Source organism: Cervus canadensis, chromosome 10 (assembly GCF_019320065.1).
Source record: "Cervus canadensis isolate Bull #8, Minnesota chromosome 10, ASM1932006v1, whole genome shotgun sequence".
Classification (NCBI taxonomy): Eukaryota; Metazoa; Chordata; class Mammalia; order Artiodactyla; family Cervidae; genus Cervus; species Cervus canadensis.
The window spans coordinates 58,434,683-58,449,248 of NC_057395.1; the positions used below are offsets into that span (position 1 = coordinate 58,434,683).

The following is a 14,566-nucleotide window of genomic DNA, read 5'->3' on the forward strand; positions in this document are numbered from 1 at the left end:
TGGTTCCCATCATCTTGGTGAATTCCAGACAGCAGTTCTTCCCAGTACTGAAGGGATGACCCTGAAGGTCCCTATACAGATAGAATGCTGTCATTTGCATATCTTTTTCAAGGAAAAACAGTCTGAACGAAAAACAAAACTAATAGGATTTGACCCTAAAATTAAATACTCACCCCTGCATAGATATTCAGTGTGGTATTTTGTGAATGAGGGGCTTGACTTCTCAGACTCCTGTTTGATCAGCTATGATTTTTCTGAATGGAAAAGCTGTAGACATTTGCTGTAGACATTTGGCTGCGGTCCATTCATATTTACATTTTAACTCAACATTGCGAGAGTTGATTATTCTAGGAAACTGGGTTGTTTTCACAATATCCCACAGACCAAAGGTTGAAACAGCTAGAATTAAGAGAACCAAGTGAGAGAGCTTCTAATAAGGTAATCCTCCCTCCTCTTACGTAATGTGCTGCTAAGAAGAGTATTTTATTTTGTTTATTTTTATTATTTATTTGGATGTGCCGGGTCTTAGTTGAGGCACACAGGACCTTTGATCTTCATCGCGGCATGCCAGATCTTTCGTTGCGGCATGTGGGATCTAGTTTCCTGACCAGGGATCAAACCCAGGCCCCCTGCATTGACAGCGTGAAGTCTTAGCCACTGCACCACCAGCAAAGTCCCCGAGAACAGAATTTTGAGTTGAGTTTCTTTTCAGAACTTAGGGAGTCTGATCATTTTCATAACTCCTAATAAATGTGCAGGAAGGCATATTGTTTTGTGTACTTAGCTCTTTTTCATACGCTTTTATACTGTTTTTGTGTGGACTTTCAGCCATCCAGATTTATGAGTGTCACTTCAATACCTGACTTATTAAAGACCAGACGAACACCAGACTCAGAATGTCCACAGCATTAAAGTTCTGGCAGGACATTTCAGACTGTGCTGCTTTAAAAGTCTTTATTGGTTTTGTTACAATATTGTTTCTGTGGGATCCTAGCTCCCTGACCAGGGATCCAACCCAAACCCCCTGCATTGGGAGTTGAAATCTTAACCACTGGACTGCCAGGGAATCCCCTGTGCTGCTTTAAAATCACCTGTTATCTGGCAGATAGTAACCTCAAGAAGAAATCAAAAGAGCTCCTTTGGTCAAAGTAGGATTTCATAAATTGCCAACAAATTCATCTAAAAACCCGAGTATAGGGATAATATGGGGAAGATTGAGATGCTGCAGGTATTATAATTAGTGATAGCTCAGCTTACTAGCCTGAATTTTGATCCCAAGGTTGAGAGGAGAAAGGAATCAGAGCAAGACTTGAAAAAAAGAACACAGAGGAAACACTACAGGTGGAGAAAGGTGTGTAAAGCTGGAGGGCAAGGCTGAATGCAGAAAATGATGCCACGAGCCAGTAGTCATTATAGGGGAGCAACCAGGAAGGGAAGAGACAATTGGCCAGAAAATGGGAAAGAGTCTTCATAGATGACAACACCCACTAAAGGGAAAAGAACGACAAAGGTACAGGGCAAAGACAAGAGGTACAAAAGCTACAGAAATGCTGAAAGTTTTTCTAAAGTTATTTTGTTGTGGTGGTTCAAATCTACTCAGTTACTTTTAAAGTCTCTTGATCCTTGACCCCATTTTATTGTTTTAGTTTTTCGGAGGTATTCTACACAATACTTACCTATCGTGCACCTGCTAATTCCACTGTCTGACTCATTTCTGCTGATTCTCATCACCGTGGCTGTTTCTTACACTTGAGAACACATGATTATCTTTTTAAAAAGATTCTTTTACTTATACTTTTGGTTGCACTGGGTTTTCGTCGCTGTGCATGGGCTTGCTCTAGTTGTGAGTGGGAGCCGCTCTCCAGTTGAGGTTTGCAGTCTTCTCATCACAGTGGTTTCTCTGGGTGGGGAACATGGGCTCTAGGCACTTGGGCTTCAGTAGTTGTGGCACATGGGCTTAGTTGCCCCGCGGCACGTGGGATCTCCCTGGACCAGGGATTGAACCTGAGTCTCCTGCATTGGCAGGCGGATTCCTTACCACTGAGACACCAGGGAAGCCCCGGAAAATGATTCTTAGAGCTTCTCTGGGAGAAGTTATTGAGGCCTGGGGCTAAGATGTGCTCTTCTGAAGAGCAGCAATCCCCAACCTTTTTGGCATCAGGGATGGGTTTCAAGGAAGACAATTTTTCCGTGAACTGGGGTGAGGGGGTACAGTTTCAGGATGATTCAAGCACATTACATTTATTGTACACTTTATTATTATTATATCAGCTCCACCTCAGAACAGGCATTAGATCCAGGAGTCTGGGGAACCCAGCTGTGGAGAGGTGCTAGCCTGACACTCCACTACCAGCTGGAGCTGCTTTAAATTCTCAGCTTGAAACCACACAGAGGTTTCTCTAAACCACTAAGCGGTGTGACTTGTTCTAACCTTGCTCAAGGAGCCAACAGCTTGTGGACGGGGGACTCTCAACAGCCTTCCCCCGTGCCAACACCACAGACCCTCTTCCTCAGGCCCAAACCTGAGCCAGTGCTGTAGGTAGGATTCCTCTTTCTCTGAGGTGGGGATTTTGTCAACATCACCTTTTAGCTCGTGGGGGTAAGCACCTTTTGGGTTCTGGGTTTTCTTCCTGGGTCTTTGATCAAAGTTCCTACCTTGTGAAGACTCAAGAGCTCAAGGAGTCTAGACTACAAGGGACTGCCAATGTTCGTGGTGTTACCAGCAGCCGTCACTGTTAGTGCTCTGGATGCAGGCTGTGTGGTGGGGTCTGCCTCAGGAGCTCCCGCACTCTCTTGCTAGCTCAGCTATCTACTTAGTGATTAAACACGAAATCTGTTCTGGTTTGTACACGGTTCTCAGAGGGTCCTGGCCCGCTGTTTCTTTCCAAAGCAGAAGTTTCCCCCAGAAGTCAGTGTCTTCCCCCTCCCCCAATTCTGTTTACATCATGATGTGTTTTTAAAAAAGGAGCTTCACTGATGGAAGTGCACGTTGGGGATGATTTTGATAAGCTCTTCAATCACAGAAAAGGACACTATTGCCTGGAAGAGAATTGATTTCTCTTAGAAGAGCTGAGACTTGGGATTCCCCCCAACAATCTCTTCTTTTGGGTGGTTCAGTGATAAGGAATCTGCCTGCCAATGCAGGAGACTGGGGTTTGATCCCTGGGTCGGGAAGATCCCCTGGAGAAGGAAATGGCAACCCACGCCAGTCTTCTTGCCTGGAAAATCCCATGGACAGAGGAGTCTGGTGGACTACAGTCCATGGGGTCCCCAAGAGTTGGGCATGACTGAGCAACTGAGAATGCAGGCATGCATGCAAGGGAAACCAAAGCTTAAGACAAAAGGTAGATTTCTCTGAATGATCTAAAGAAACGGATTATACTCAAAATTTTAAATTCATAGAAGAGCAAAGATACACATCTACAGGTGACTAAATCTGGTTTCCAGAACAAAACACTAAAGAAGCCGAGGGAAGTATCCATCCAAGCTCACAATGGCTGTTCAAGACCTTATGTTGTAACAGAAACATGCAAGAGAACTCCACCCCAAAAATGAACTAGCTTTAAATGATCATTATATACAAAAAGTTTATTTTAGAAATCACATATCTTTAAAAAAAATAACATTGAAGTTTTAAGTTCTGATCTTGACTGAATGTTAGGGTGTCATGTCAGGGTGTTCTGTGGTATAATTAGTGATGCGAGGAAACCAAGTCCCTTTACACTAGTTCGAAACATGAATGTGAGTTTTAAAAGAAAAATTTTAAAAAGAAGTTATTTTGGAAACACTTGGAAGCATCTTGATCTTGTAAACAGAAGTCCTGAAACTACAGACACATTACTGAGACTATTCCAAAAGCTGGAAAAAAGTAGGCATTATCATTTCAATTCATGAACGGTTAAAAAGGTCCAACGGAACCAGTATCAAGTGTAGTGTGCTCATCCCAGTGCATCTCAGAGAGAAGCAGCAGAAAAGTTAGACCTTGACTTTACCGTTTCGAAGGCTGAAAGTCGGAAAATGTGGGTAGTTTTGGCTGGTAATTTCTTGGGTAGAACTGGTTATCCTTTATTCTACTCAGCAGGTTTCTTTCAGTCTTATAAAAACGGCACCCACAGGTGGCCAAGCTCAAGTATTGGAGAATCAGGACACAAAATAAAATTTAAACTCACTACGGACCCAAATATATAGCTCTTTGGAAACCTGAACTATAAACCTGTGACTTAACATGAAAATGGTTTTATAGATCAAAGAGTTTAAATGATCCTTAAAGATGATGTCTAAAACAGAAGCTTTAAACAGTAAACTTCAGAAGACTATAATATTAATTCCTATAACATAAAACAATTAAGTCTATTTAGTATCTTTATCAAATGATCCCGGATTGTATTTCTAGCAACTCCTACTCAGATCATGAGGTATCTGTATTGGGGGATAATGATAAACCAGAACATCTATCTGTAACAGGAGCTCAGGGCTCTCTGATGAGGCTAGAATTGAATCCAGAGAAGTATTGTCACTATATAAAAAATTCTAAGAATAAGAAAACCTGTATTATTTGGTTAATTGCAAAAAAAAAAAAAAAAAGGAAAAAAATTCTGAGAACACCGCTGCTGGGTGCATCCAAGATGAGCAGTCATGGTACATGCTGAAGAGCACTCAAAGCTAAGATTTAAAATCACATGAGGAGAAAGTCAATTGATAGAGATCATTCCTGACGATGAGCAACACCTGACAGCAGTAGCCGGTTCACCTAATTTTGATTAGATCGACTATACTGTCAATGTTTCCCATCAAAGGGTAACAAGGTCATCTTACTGAAGACAAGCGTTTTAGGTTGTGAAAGGACTATGAGGGAAGCGTGCTGGGACACACACTTCCTACGAATCTTCAGGAAAAGCCGGCCACTCATTTTACTGAAGTGAAACGTGTGTTGACAGTAAAGTTGCAGATCTGATCTTTATTATCAGAATGATGTCATTTTAGGATAGAATTGATAGATTTTCTTAAATGAACCTAATAAGGCATAAAACTCTTTGACTTTCAGAGCTATATGCCTATGTATATGCCGAAATGTGTTTTGGAAATATACAAGGAGGATGCAGAACAGGCACAGAAGCTGACAAAAATATCCGGATGCACGTTCCTCATGACAGATCCACGTGGGATCCAGAAAGCACTTTAATACCCTATCCATCAAATGATCAAGAGTCTAGAGAAATAGTAAGTCCTGTATTTACAAAACTGATGAAAATCACACTGTAATAATCAGTGAGTGCAGAACAACCGCACAGATCTGTGTTTCCAACTTTTTCCACCATGATTCTCCATCAAGGTAAAAAAAGATTCTTTCATACAAATCCCAGAAGGATGTAGAGGTGGCAGCACAACCGCTGGAGATGGAGCGATGACTTACTACTGAGGCTGGTGACGGACACAGGAGGGGGGTTGGTGAAGAGGGCAGAGTCCTCTTGGAAAGAACCCTGCTGGGCGCAGGCAGCTCTAGTCCGTGGTTGACCTCCGGTACCAAAATCGCGCCCGGAAGTCATCGCTGCAGGTCATGAAGCCGGGGTTGGTGGGCGAGTGCACGATGCAGCGCACGATGTTGTTGTGGCCCAGCGAGAGCAGGTTCCGGCGCTCGGCCGTCCGCGAGTCCCAGCAGCAGAGGCTGATGGTCCTCTCGTCCGGCAGCAGCACGTAGTCCTCCGTGTGGTTGAAGACGGCCTGCGTCCGGTGCACCTGCCGCCCGCTCAAGCCAGCGCCTGCACAGAGACCGAGAGGTTAGGGGCCTGGGCGCCAGGGCCGGCTTTCCAAGTTCACATCTTAGACACCCGACTGCTCTACTTTTGTTATTAGCTGTACTGATATAACCACAGCATTAATCGTTGAAGTAATACACATTTATTGTGCAATTCTGGAAACTCTTAAAAAATATACATATATGAAAAAAGAACATCGCTTTTGGGCCCACCTCCTAATACAACTCTGTTAATATTCTGATGATTTTCAGGCATAAAAACACCTTAAAAAGAAAAAGAATATACAAGTAGTGCCACATTATCTAATTTCATGTTGGGCACACTTCTCCATGCTTTTTTCCTAGCTGCAAAGTAGCCCACTGTTTGGAAGCACCATTACTTAATGATCCTTTTCTTGCCACGCATGTAGTTTGTATCCAATTGGCATGCTGTGATAAACATCCTTGCTGGAGATATTTCATTGGGATAAAATTCCCAGCACTAGAAGCACTGGGTTGTATGAGCAGCCACTCTCCAGAAGGAAGTTTTATGCTTTTTAATGACCATGAATAAAAAATTGTATTTTATGTTTAAAGTATTACATAAACTATTAAAAAAAAAATCTATCTGATAACCTTATACCTAGGGTTAACATTTTGATGAGCAACTTTTCCAAATATCTCTGTGCATTGTACACTCATTTGTAATTTATCCAAGTCACAGCATACTGTATGTGGTGGAGACCTACAAACAGGGCAATATAGTTCAATGGGGAAAAATACACACTGTGGTGTTGGATCTGGACTCAGTACTTATTCTGGATGTGACCCTGAACGAATGACTTAACATCCCCGGGCCTCATCTGTCCTGTGATAATCAGAGCACTCGTCCTCAGGATGCTGTGGGGATTAAAAGGAGGTATGATGTCCAGTCCACTTGGCAGGCTCAGTGTTCAACAAACATTACTATGAGTGTGTGTGCATGCTTCCCGAGACTCTTCTTAAATTTCTAACAGTGAGTATAGCACATCAAAAATATATGTATATTTAAAAATTTGATCTATGACACCAAGTTGCCCTTCAGAAATATTTTCCCAATCAATATTCCTAACAATATGTGATTTCCTGAGATGTTTATTGATACTAGGTAATACCAATCTTTTAAATTCCTAAAATATGATGAGCAAGAAAAGGATACTTCCATTTTTGTTTCTTAGGTTTTTGGTGAAGTTGGTCATCTTTTCTTGGGTTCACTGACCAATATCTGACATGTGTATTACATATGCTATGGATATTTCCTCCCAAGTCCAGCATTTTAATTTTGTTTACAGTGTTTTAAATTAACTTTTAACATCAAAATGTCTCATATTTACTTGATAGTTTTCCCTTCTCTTTCATTATTTCAAGAGCCCTTTGAATTTTAACTAAACATTAAAACTGGAAAAACAGATCCAAAAGTGCTGACATGAAGGAGTCTTAAACTGTGAATTAGGAAAAAAGGGAATTTGCATATAAATTCAGTATACTCTCATTTAAAAACCAAATCCCAATTCTCTAGCAAAACAAACCAATCAATCACATATAACCACAAAAATGTTCCAAACATTCCTAAAACAAAAATGACTCCTCCACGCTGCACCAGCTACAGTGGAAGCCAGAGAGGAAGCTGACTTTGGTCACTATGAGATAATCCTAAGGTAGGTTATGCTGCACCCTAGCGGTTCCCAGGTCACTAACTCTCCAATCTTCTCCACTTACTAACAACCCAGGAGATCCCTTACAATAGTGTTGTTTTCTTATGAGCTTTAAGTTCTGGTCACAGTAATTTCAGTGTCTACGCAAACAGCTCACAACAGAGGAAACTAGCTGGTTTTCTACCAAACAGCCTTTGCTGCTATGAGGATCAAAAGAATGAAACACAATATTTTAACACTTACTATCAAATAATTAGACCTTAACACTGACTGCCAGGGATAGGATCCATTTAAATGGATCTTGTAAAAAGAGCTCTGGCACAACTGTTACAACCAGAGACCAATGTGAATAAATCAGAGAATCAGACTAACATCATTGCGTATTTATACAGGTCCAGAACACTTGGGGTCTCTTTGCGGGGGCCTCCTCTCTTCAGGTACAAGCCAAGATCTTCCCTCTCACTCACTGAGGGTTTTCTCTGCACTATGTTCATGTTTTTGTGGGCAACAGGCAGGCCATGGGTATACAAATGAACCTCCAAACTCTCAAGTGTTACTTGCGTAGAATCAGATCTAATTTTAGCTGTTAACATACTGAGATGAGCCAAGTTAAGAAACTGTGGCTTCTACTTCCAGCTCTGCCTCTTGTTTGATTCACATGGGGATTTACTGTGTGGATCTGTTTCAAGAGTTCTGGAAAATAAAACACCTCAGAAATGTGAATTGATATCAACCTCTCACATACCTGTGTATCTGACTAGCGTTCGTCCTGTTGATATTTCCCAAAGTTTAGCTACGGAGTCTTTTCCACTTGACAGAATATATTTAGAATTTTTCGAAAAGATGGCAGAACAAACTTCTGCGCCGTCATGTGCTTTCTCGAACGTTGTGATGCATCGATTTGAGACGCCATCCCATAACTTGATGCAGCCATCCTTGCTGCCAGTCACATACATATTGGCACTAGGATTGTAATTCACTGAACATATGGCATCGGTGTGCTGATCTTGAGGGTTGCAAGAGACAAAGCACTGAAATGTGTTGATGTCATAAAGTCGAAGTGTCGGATGCTGAGTCCCCACAAGTATAAAGTCTCCGGAAGGATGAAAGGAGATGGAGCGTAACATTTCAGCCTCCTGTCAGGAGAGAGCAGGGGAACCACTGTTAAGCCTAGAGGAACTATGGAGAATATCTGGCCAATGCACAGAAACCATAAAACAATGACCAGATATTACACAGGCACGAGAAGAACAAAGAACTTAATGAGAGAATCATTTAAACAAAGATTTCCAAAACTATTTACTGGTGAGATTATTCCAAAGAACACAGAAGTGAGCTTCATTATTTTCAAATAAACAATGGGTGAACTCAGAATGAAATATCATCATTCTATAATACATTTGTGGGGCTTCTCTGGTGACTCAGACCGTAAAGAATCTGCCTGCAATGCGGGAGACCCATGTTCAATCCCTGGGTCAGGAAGATCTCCCAAATAAGGGAATGGAAACCTACTCCAGCACTCTTGCCTAGAGATTCCATAGACAGAGGACCCTGATGGGTTATATTTATAATCCATGGGGTTGCAAAGAAATGGACATGACTGAGAGACTAACACACACACACGATACCTTCATATACAATTAGTGAATAAAGATAAAACAACTGTACTTTAAGAATAGCTCCCAAAAAAAAAAAAAAAAAAAGAATAGCTCCTTAGGACATCCCTAGCAGTCCAGTGGTTAAGACTCTGTGCCTCCACTGCAGGGGCACAGATTTGATCCCTGGTCAGAGAACTAAGATTGCCCCCCAAAAGAATAGCTTCTTTGTCCCAGGGCTCCAAATATGGAGGTGGAAGTCACTACTAAAACACCAGAAGGTCTGAACTGCGTTTGCAAAGTAAGGCAACCAAATGTTGCTTTTTCGGCAAATACCTGAGTGTCCCAACTAAATAATTTTGTAATTCCCATAAGTTACACTGTAGAGAAGTTGGTTATGTTTTGTCTTTAAGCAAGAACCTGCAACCTTTAAAGAGTGATGTGAATTCTGAACCGTATCTCTGCCCACCAGCTGCCCTGAGTGGCCAGAGGAAGTTGGCGCCTGACAGCCCGAGAGCCGTGCCATCTGTGGCAGGCAATGCAGCCTCCTTGTTTATAGGATGACCACGGAGACAACTTTGAGAAAGAGAAGAGTCACACATCAGCTCACTGTATTTAAGAAGAAAAACAGAAGCTCCTTTCCAGACATTCCTCACCTGGATGTATTTGAAGGCTCTTTTTGCAGACGGTTTGGAATAATCAAATAATTTAAGAGTATAATCCCTTGAACCAGAGGCGAGAATCTGTTCTGTTGGGTGGAAGGCGAGACACGTGACTTCATCCACGTGGTCGTAAAGAGTTCGAATCACTGGGTGGTTTTCCATGTTCTGCTGTGCAGTCTCGTTCATCATGACCTAGGCCAACAAGGAAAGAAGAGAAACTCTAAGTGGACTCACCCTCATTCCTCTAAGAAGGGACAACAGAAGATAAATGGTAAGATGTGACTGGGATCTTCACCTCAATCGGCATGGCGCTTTTGGCCAGCATTCTTTCCGTGTCCAGGATTTTTATGGACGCATCAGCAGATCCAGTAGCTATTAGCTGCCCATCTCTACTATAGGTAGCTACGCGACAGGGTCCTTTGTGGGATGTGACGTAGCAGGTTTCGTACTCTGACGCTTCTGGGGACATAGTCTGGACATCTGCATCAAACTCCAGGTCAATTCCTGTGCCAGGGGCAACTGTGTCTGACCGACCAATTGCATACTGAACTGCAGTGTCATCATTTTCCATTCCTGGAAGCAGTAAAAATGAAAGGCATGGAAAAACATTATTTTAAAAGGACAAGGCAGAGTTCTTGATCCAAACTGGGAATGCTATTTGCCAATGTCAAGGTATTAGTTCTTGTAGCCACATGACACTTAATACTGTACAGAATTACGTATTTTGAGCTGGGAGCACACACAGTGACAAGACTGTAAGGCAATATGGGTTGTGGGAAGTTAGGCTCCACTAGGTGAAGTCCTCTCCCCAGATACTTGCCTCTGAAATGTTCTACTTTAACCACAACTACACAAGCTGAAAAAAAGCACTTCTGCAGTTAAATCACCCACTTTTTCCCGTTCTGAATTTTAATATTTTGCATGTCGAGAGCTGTCATTAGCAGCTTTGAAGCTCATTAAGTCAGACATAGTGTGAGTAGTAGCACTAGTGAAACACCTTTGAAAAAAGTGTTAAGCTGTGAATAAAGTCAATCAAGAATTTGCATTTTGAATTGAAAAATAACTTGACATTGTACAGTGTTGACTAGTATAGAAAAAATCAGAAATGCAGATGAACCAAAAAATAAACATAACTTTGTATGATATATCACCCAGAGATAATTACTGTTAACATGGTGATATGAATTCTTCTGAGCCTTTCTCCACGCACACGGTTGTTTCATTTCTTAAAACAAAAATAAAACCACACCATATAACATGGTGTGACTTACTCGGTCATTTAACCATACAGAACAAACACCTGGTCAGTGTAATAAATGTTCATCCACATCACACTGTTGGACCCAATTTTATGGATACGAGAACCTTTATAACCAATTCCATATTGTTGGGCATTTCAGTGGAAATCATTCTATTTCCCCAGGCTAATCACAATTTACATTGCCAAGTCAAAGGGTATAAACATGTATAGTAATTCTTTTTTTTTTTTTTAAAATATGTATGGTAATTCTTATTGCTTCCTATGACACAGGCATGCACCAGGATACACTGTTGAACAAGACAAGGTTCAAGGTTTTTATTAAACTTTCAGTCTTTCGGTGGATGGTAAGGATTGTGAGGGAAACAACAACTCTAAACAATAAAGAAAATTTCAGACAGTGATTCTATAATGAGGGAAATAGGACTGTTATTTCAGAGCAAATGGGGACATATGGGGAAGATGTTCAAGTTATTTTAGAAGAGATGAGGAAGACTCTGAGATGACATTTGAGTTGAGATTTGAAGCAATAATAAGTAGAACAGCAGAAAGCACCAGATAATTCATATAAAGATCCAGAGGCTAGACAGAATCAGCTCAAAACCTTCACAATCTGGACTTTGTTTACTCCTCCAATATCTAGCACTGTACTTGATACATACTAGCACTAAAATGAAAGGGCAATCATCTTGAAAAACATCTGAAACTGTCATGGGCTCAATGAAGAGTTGGCATTCACAAGTTACCAAGTTTGATGAGATGCAGGAGCTGCTCCGAGGGCGCGCACACAGACTGAGGCTTGATTTCATTGATGAGGCCATTGGCAATGCTGATATAGCCGTCATAGAGCAGCTGGCTGATGATCAGCTTGTAGAGCTGCTGGCGGTCCTTCAAGCCCACTTTGGTTCTGTACATCTTGGAGAAGAGGAAGAGAATTTTTCTGCCAGCTGGAACAAGAGAAAACAGGTGATAATGAAGGGCAAAAGCAGGAGTAAACCACAGAAGCAACACAGGAATCTGGTCAGACTTTTCAGGGTTTAAATCTCAGCTCTACCAGCATTCTCTTTGGTTGGCAACTATGTTTCTCTGAGATCAGGGGCCTCAGCTCTCAAAAGTCAGTGAAGGTTAAACATGATGGTACATGTAGATTCTTTTGTGCACAGTGGCACACAAACAGCTCAAAACGTGTCAGCCAACATTTACAGCTAGACCTCTCTTCATCATTGCTTCCTTGCCAAATTAGCCACCCTCGACTTTAATTCTTCACTGCAATCCCCAGAATCTTCCATTTCTTCTGCTAATAAAACACTGGTAATGTTGCAATAGGTCAGAAAGCTGCTATTGTGGATGCCCAGACACTACTGTTTCCACCAGCCTAAGCTGTTACATTTATTAAGGTCAGTTATGGTTATTCTTAAAACACTTTTTTTTTTTTTAAACACTTTTTAAGACAATGGAGCTTGTTATGTTACAAAATTTAATTAGACAGTAAATCAAAACATTAGGGCAAAAAAGCTATCATGCAATGAAAACTAAGTCAAGTTGAATGCTTTGGAAAGCATTGCTTAATAAAATATTTGTGAACAGGATATGGTGAAAACAACTACTTAAAAAAATGGAAAAATTGGAAGGACTGTGCACTTTGATTTACAAATTCTCAGTCTCAAGAAAGCAAAAGAGAAAATTGTAAATAATGGTTGGTTTTTGAGTTTATGGGGGGAAAAAAAAGAACTCCAACTGGTGAACATGATTAGATAATTTGATTATAAAAATCTACGTTTGTACATATGTGTAGGTCTGTAGACACTGGAGATGGGAAACAACAATAAAGAATAAGTCATTGGCAGACAGGTGGCTGTGGCAGAGAAGAAAACTGAAAGACAACAGGAGAGATAAGAATAATAAGGGTGGTCAGCGGTCTATTAACACCAGTACCTCCTGGTACTGCTGCACTACACAGGGGTAATTCTGAAAGTGGGAGATTGTAGTAAAGCAGTGGGGAACAATGTTTTTAACTACACAATGCCCTCTGGAGAATTACTGAGGCTACTGATCATAAGAACAGTTAACATTTATTGGGTGCTGACCATGTTTCATCTCAAACCTCAACTACATCCTGCAAAAGAGATCCAATAATCTTGTTTACAGGTGAGGAGGGGATATAACCTGCCCAAGGTCTCAGAACTGGGAGGAATCAGGATTGGAATGTAGGTTTGACTCTAGAGACTGTGTTGTTACTAACCACTGCTTGTACTATTCCTTAAACCCTTAATGATATTAATAAAGCTAGCTAAAATTCCTTAGACATTCAGTATAGCATATAACCAGGTGGCAACACTGGTAAGGAACCCGCCTGCCAGGTTGAATCCCTGAGTCAGGAAGATCCTCTGGAGGAGGAAATGGCAACCCACTCCAGTATGCTTGCCTGGGAAATCCCATGGACAGAGGAGCCTGGCAGGCTATAGTCCATGGGGTCACAAGAGTCCGACGTGACTAAGCCACAGTACGTAATACACATGGTGTAAGCAACAAATATGCATACCTCATTCAACCTTCATTTAATCCCATTTTAGAGGTGGGCAACTGGAGGCCCAGAAAGGTTAACTCACCCAGGATTCAACAGGTTGTATGTAAATGGCAGAGCCTGGATCCTAACCCAGAGCCTGTCCTCTTACTGTGCTGTACTGATGGGGGCTGAGCAGATACACATAAATCCATGCTGTGTAAACACTAGGGCACAACAGAGATGATGAAGCCGCTCAAAGAAATCAGTGAACACTGCAAGGGAAATGTGGCTTTGTCATCCTGTCTCTTCACTTATGTTAGGCGCATCACCCGGCGTACCAAGAGATTAAACAAGAAATGAGAGGACGAACCCCGCTTAACTCCCATAGAACTTTGGCTCGCTGGGCTAGTAAGTAGGTAATTACCATCCCCAAATTGGCAGATGAAGGGGCTACAGCCCGAGGGCAGGAAGAGCCCAGTGCAGGACAAGTTGTACCTGGAGCTGGAAGAAGGACCAAGGCGAGAACACAGACGCCCCCTCACCGAACGCTCCGCTATGACCCCGACCTAGAGGCCAACGAAGGATGGAAGGGAGAGTGTGAGCAAGGCCATTATGGAAAAGGAGGGACAGTGCAGGCCAAGCCCAGCAACTCAGGGCGCACGCCACCCCGCTCACTAATGACCCTTCCCGCCCCGCCCTGGTCCTCACGATGGTCCCCTAAAGGTCCCAGCCGACCGCACCAGCCACTCTCCACGCAACCCTGGCTCTCCATACCCGCTGGTCCCGCTCTCTCGGTCTCCCGCTCTCTCTTAGAAAAATGGAGGCGCCAATCCTGCCCGATCAATCGCTCCGTGCGCACGTTCACTGAGCACGCGCAAAGGGCGTCGCGCCGAGCGCTGCGCTATCGATCCGCACCCCTCAACTTGCGCCTGCCCTTCTCGCCATCTTACTTACGGGCACGATAGAAAGACTCGCTCACCTCCTTCAACTTTATCTACTCTGCGACAACCCTGACGCCAAGGAACTGGTGCTTTACGGACAAATATCAGATCCAGAGAACACCGCGGGCGCTAGAACGGCCACGGGCGTGCCGGGCCGTTGGCTCCACCACTTCCGG

General features: G+C 42.4%; 1 protein-coding gene across 4 annotated transcripts; it reads right to left on the reverse strand.

Moving 5' to 3' along the window:
- Window positions 1-3,573: 3,573 nt before the first annotated feature.
- On the reverse strand, window positions 3,574-14,564 carry CSTF1 (cleavage stimulation factor subunit 1). Of its 4 annotated transcripts, none has more exons than XM_043479001.1 (7): window positions 14,429-14,536; window positions 13,945-14,015; window positions 11,690-11,890; window positions 9,981-10,258; window positions 9,680-9,877; window positions 8,174-8,564; window positions 3,574-5,759 (listed from the first exon to the last, which is right to left on the reverse strand). In XM_043479001.1, exons 3-7 carry the CDS (start codon window positions 11,856-11,858, stop codon window positions 5,500-5,502), a joined length of 1,296 nt encoding a protein of 431 aa, XP_043334936.1. In that variant the 5' UTR covers window positions 11,859-11,890; window positions 13,945-14,015; window positions 14,429-14,536; the 3' UTR covers window positions 3,574-5,499. The 4 variants fall into 4 exon arrangements, with proteins under 4 accessions (XP_043334936.1, XP_043334935.1, XP_043334934.1 ...); XM_043479000.1 differs by lacking the exon at window positions 14,429-14,536 and adding an exon at window positions 14,224-14,296; XM_043478999.1 differs by lacking the exon at window positions 13,945-14,015 and having other exon boundaries at window positions 14,429-14,564.
- Window positions 14,565-14,566: the final 2 nt, after the last annotated feature.

Excerpts from the sequence above, each read along its gene's own strand:
- CSTF1 (XM_043478999.1), bottom strand. The coding sequence starts at position 11,858 with ATGTACAGAACCAAAGTGGGCTTGAAGGACCGCCAGCAGCTCTACAAG. Across the intron at positions 9,878-9,980 it reads AAAGCGCCATGCCGATTGAG|GTCATGATGAACGAGACTGC; the intron begins GTGAAGATCCCA and ends TTGTTGGCCTAG. Across the intron at positions 8,565-9,679 it reads GAGCCTTCAAATACATCCAG|GAGGCTGAAATGTTACGCTC; the intron begins GTGAGGAATGTC and ends CTCTCCTGACAG.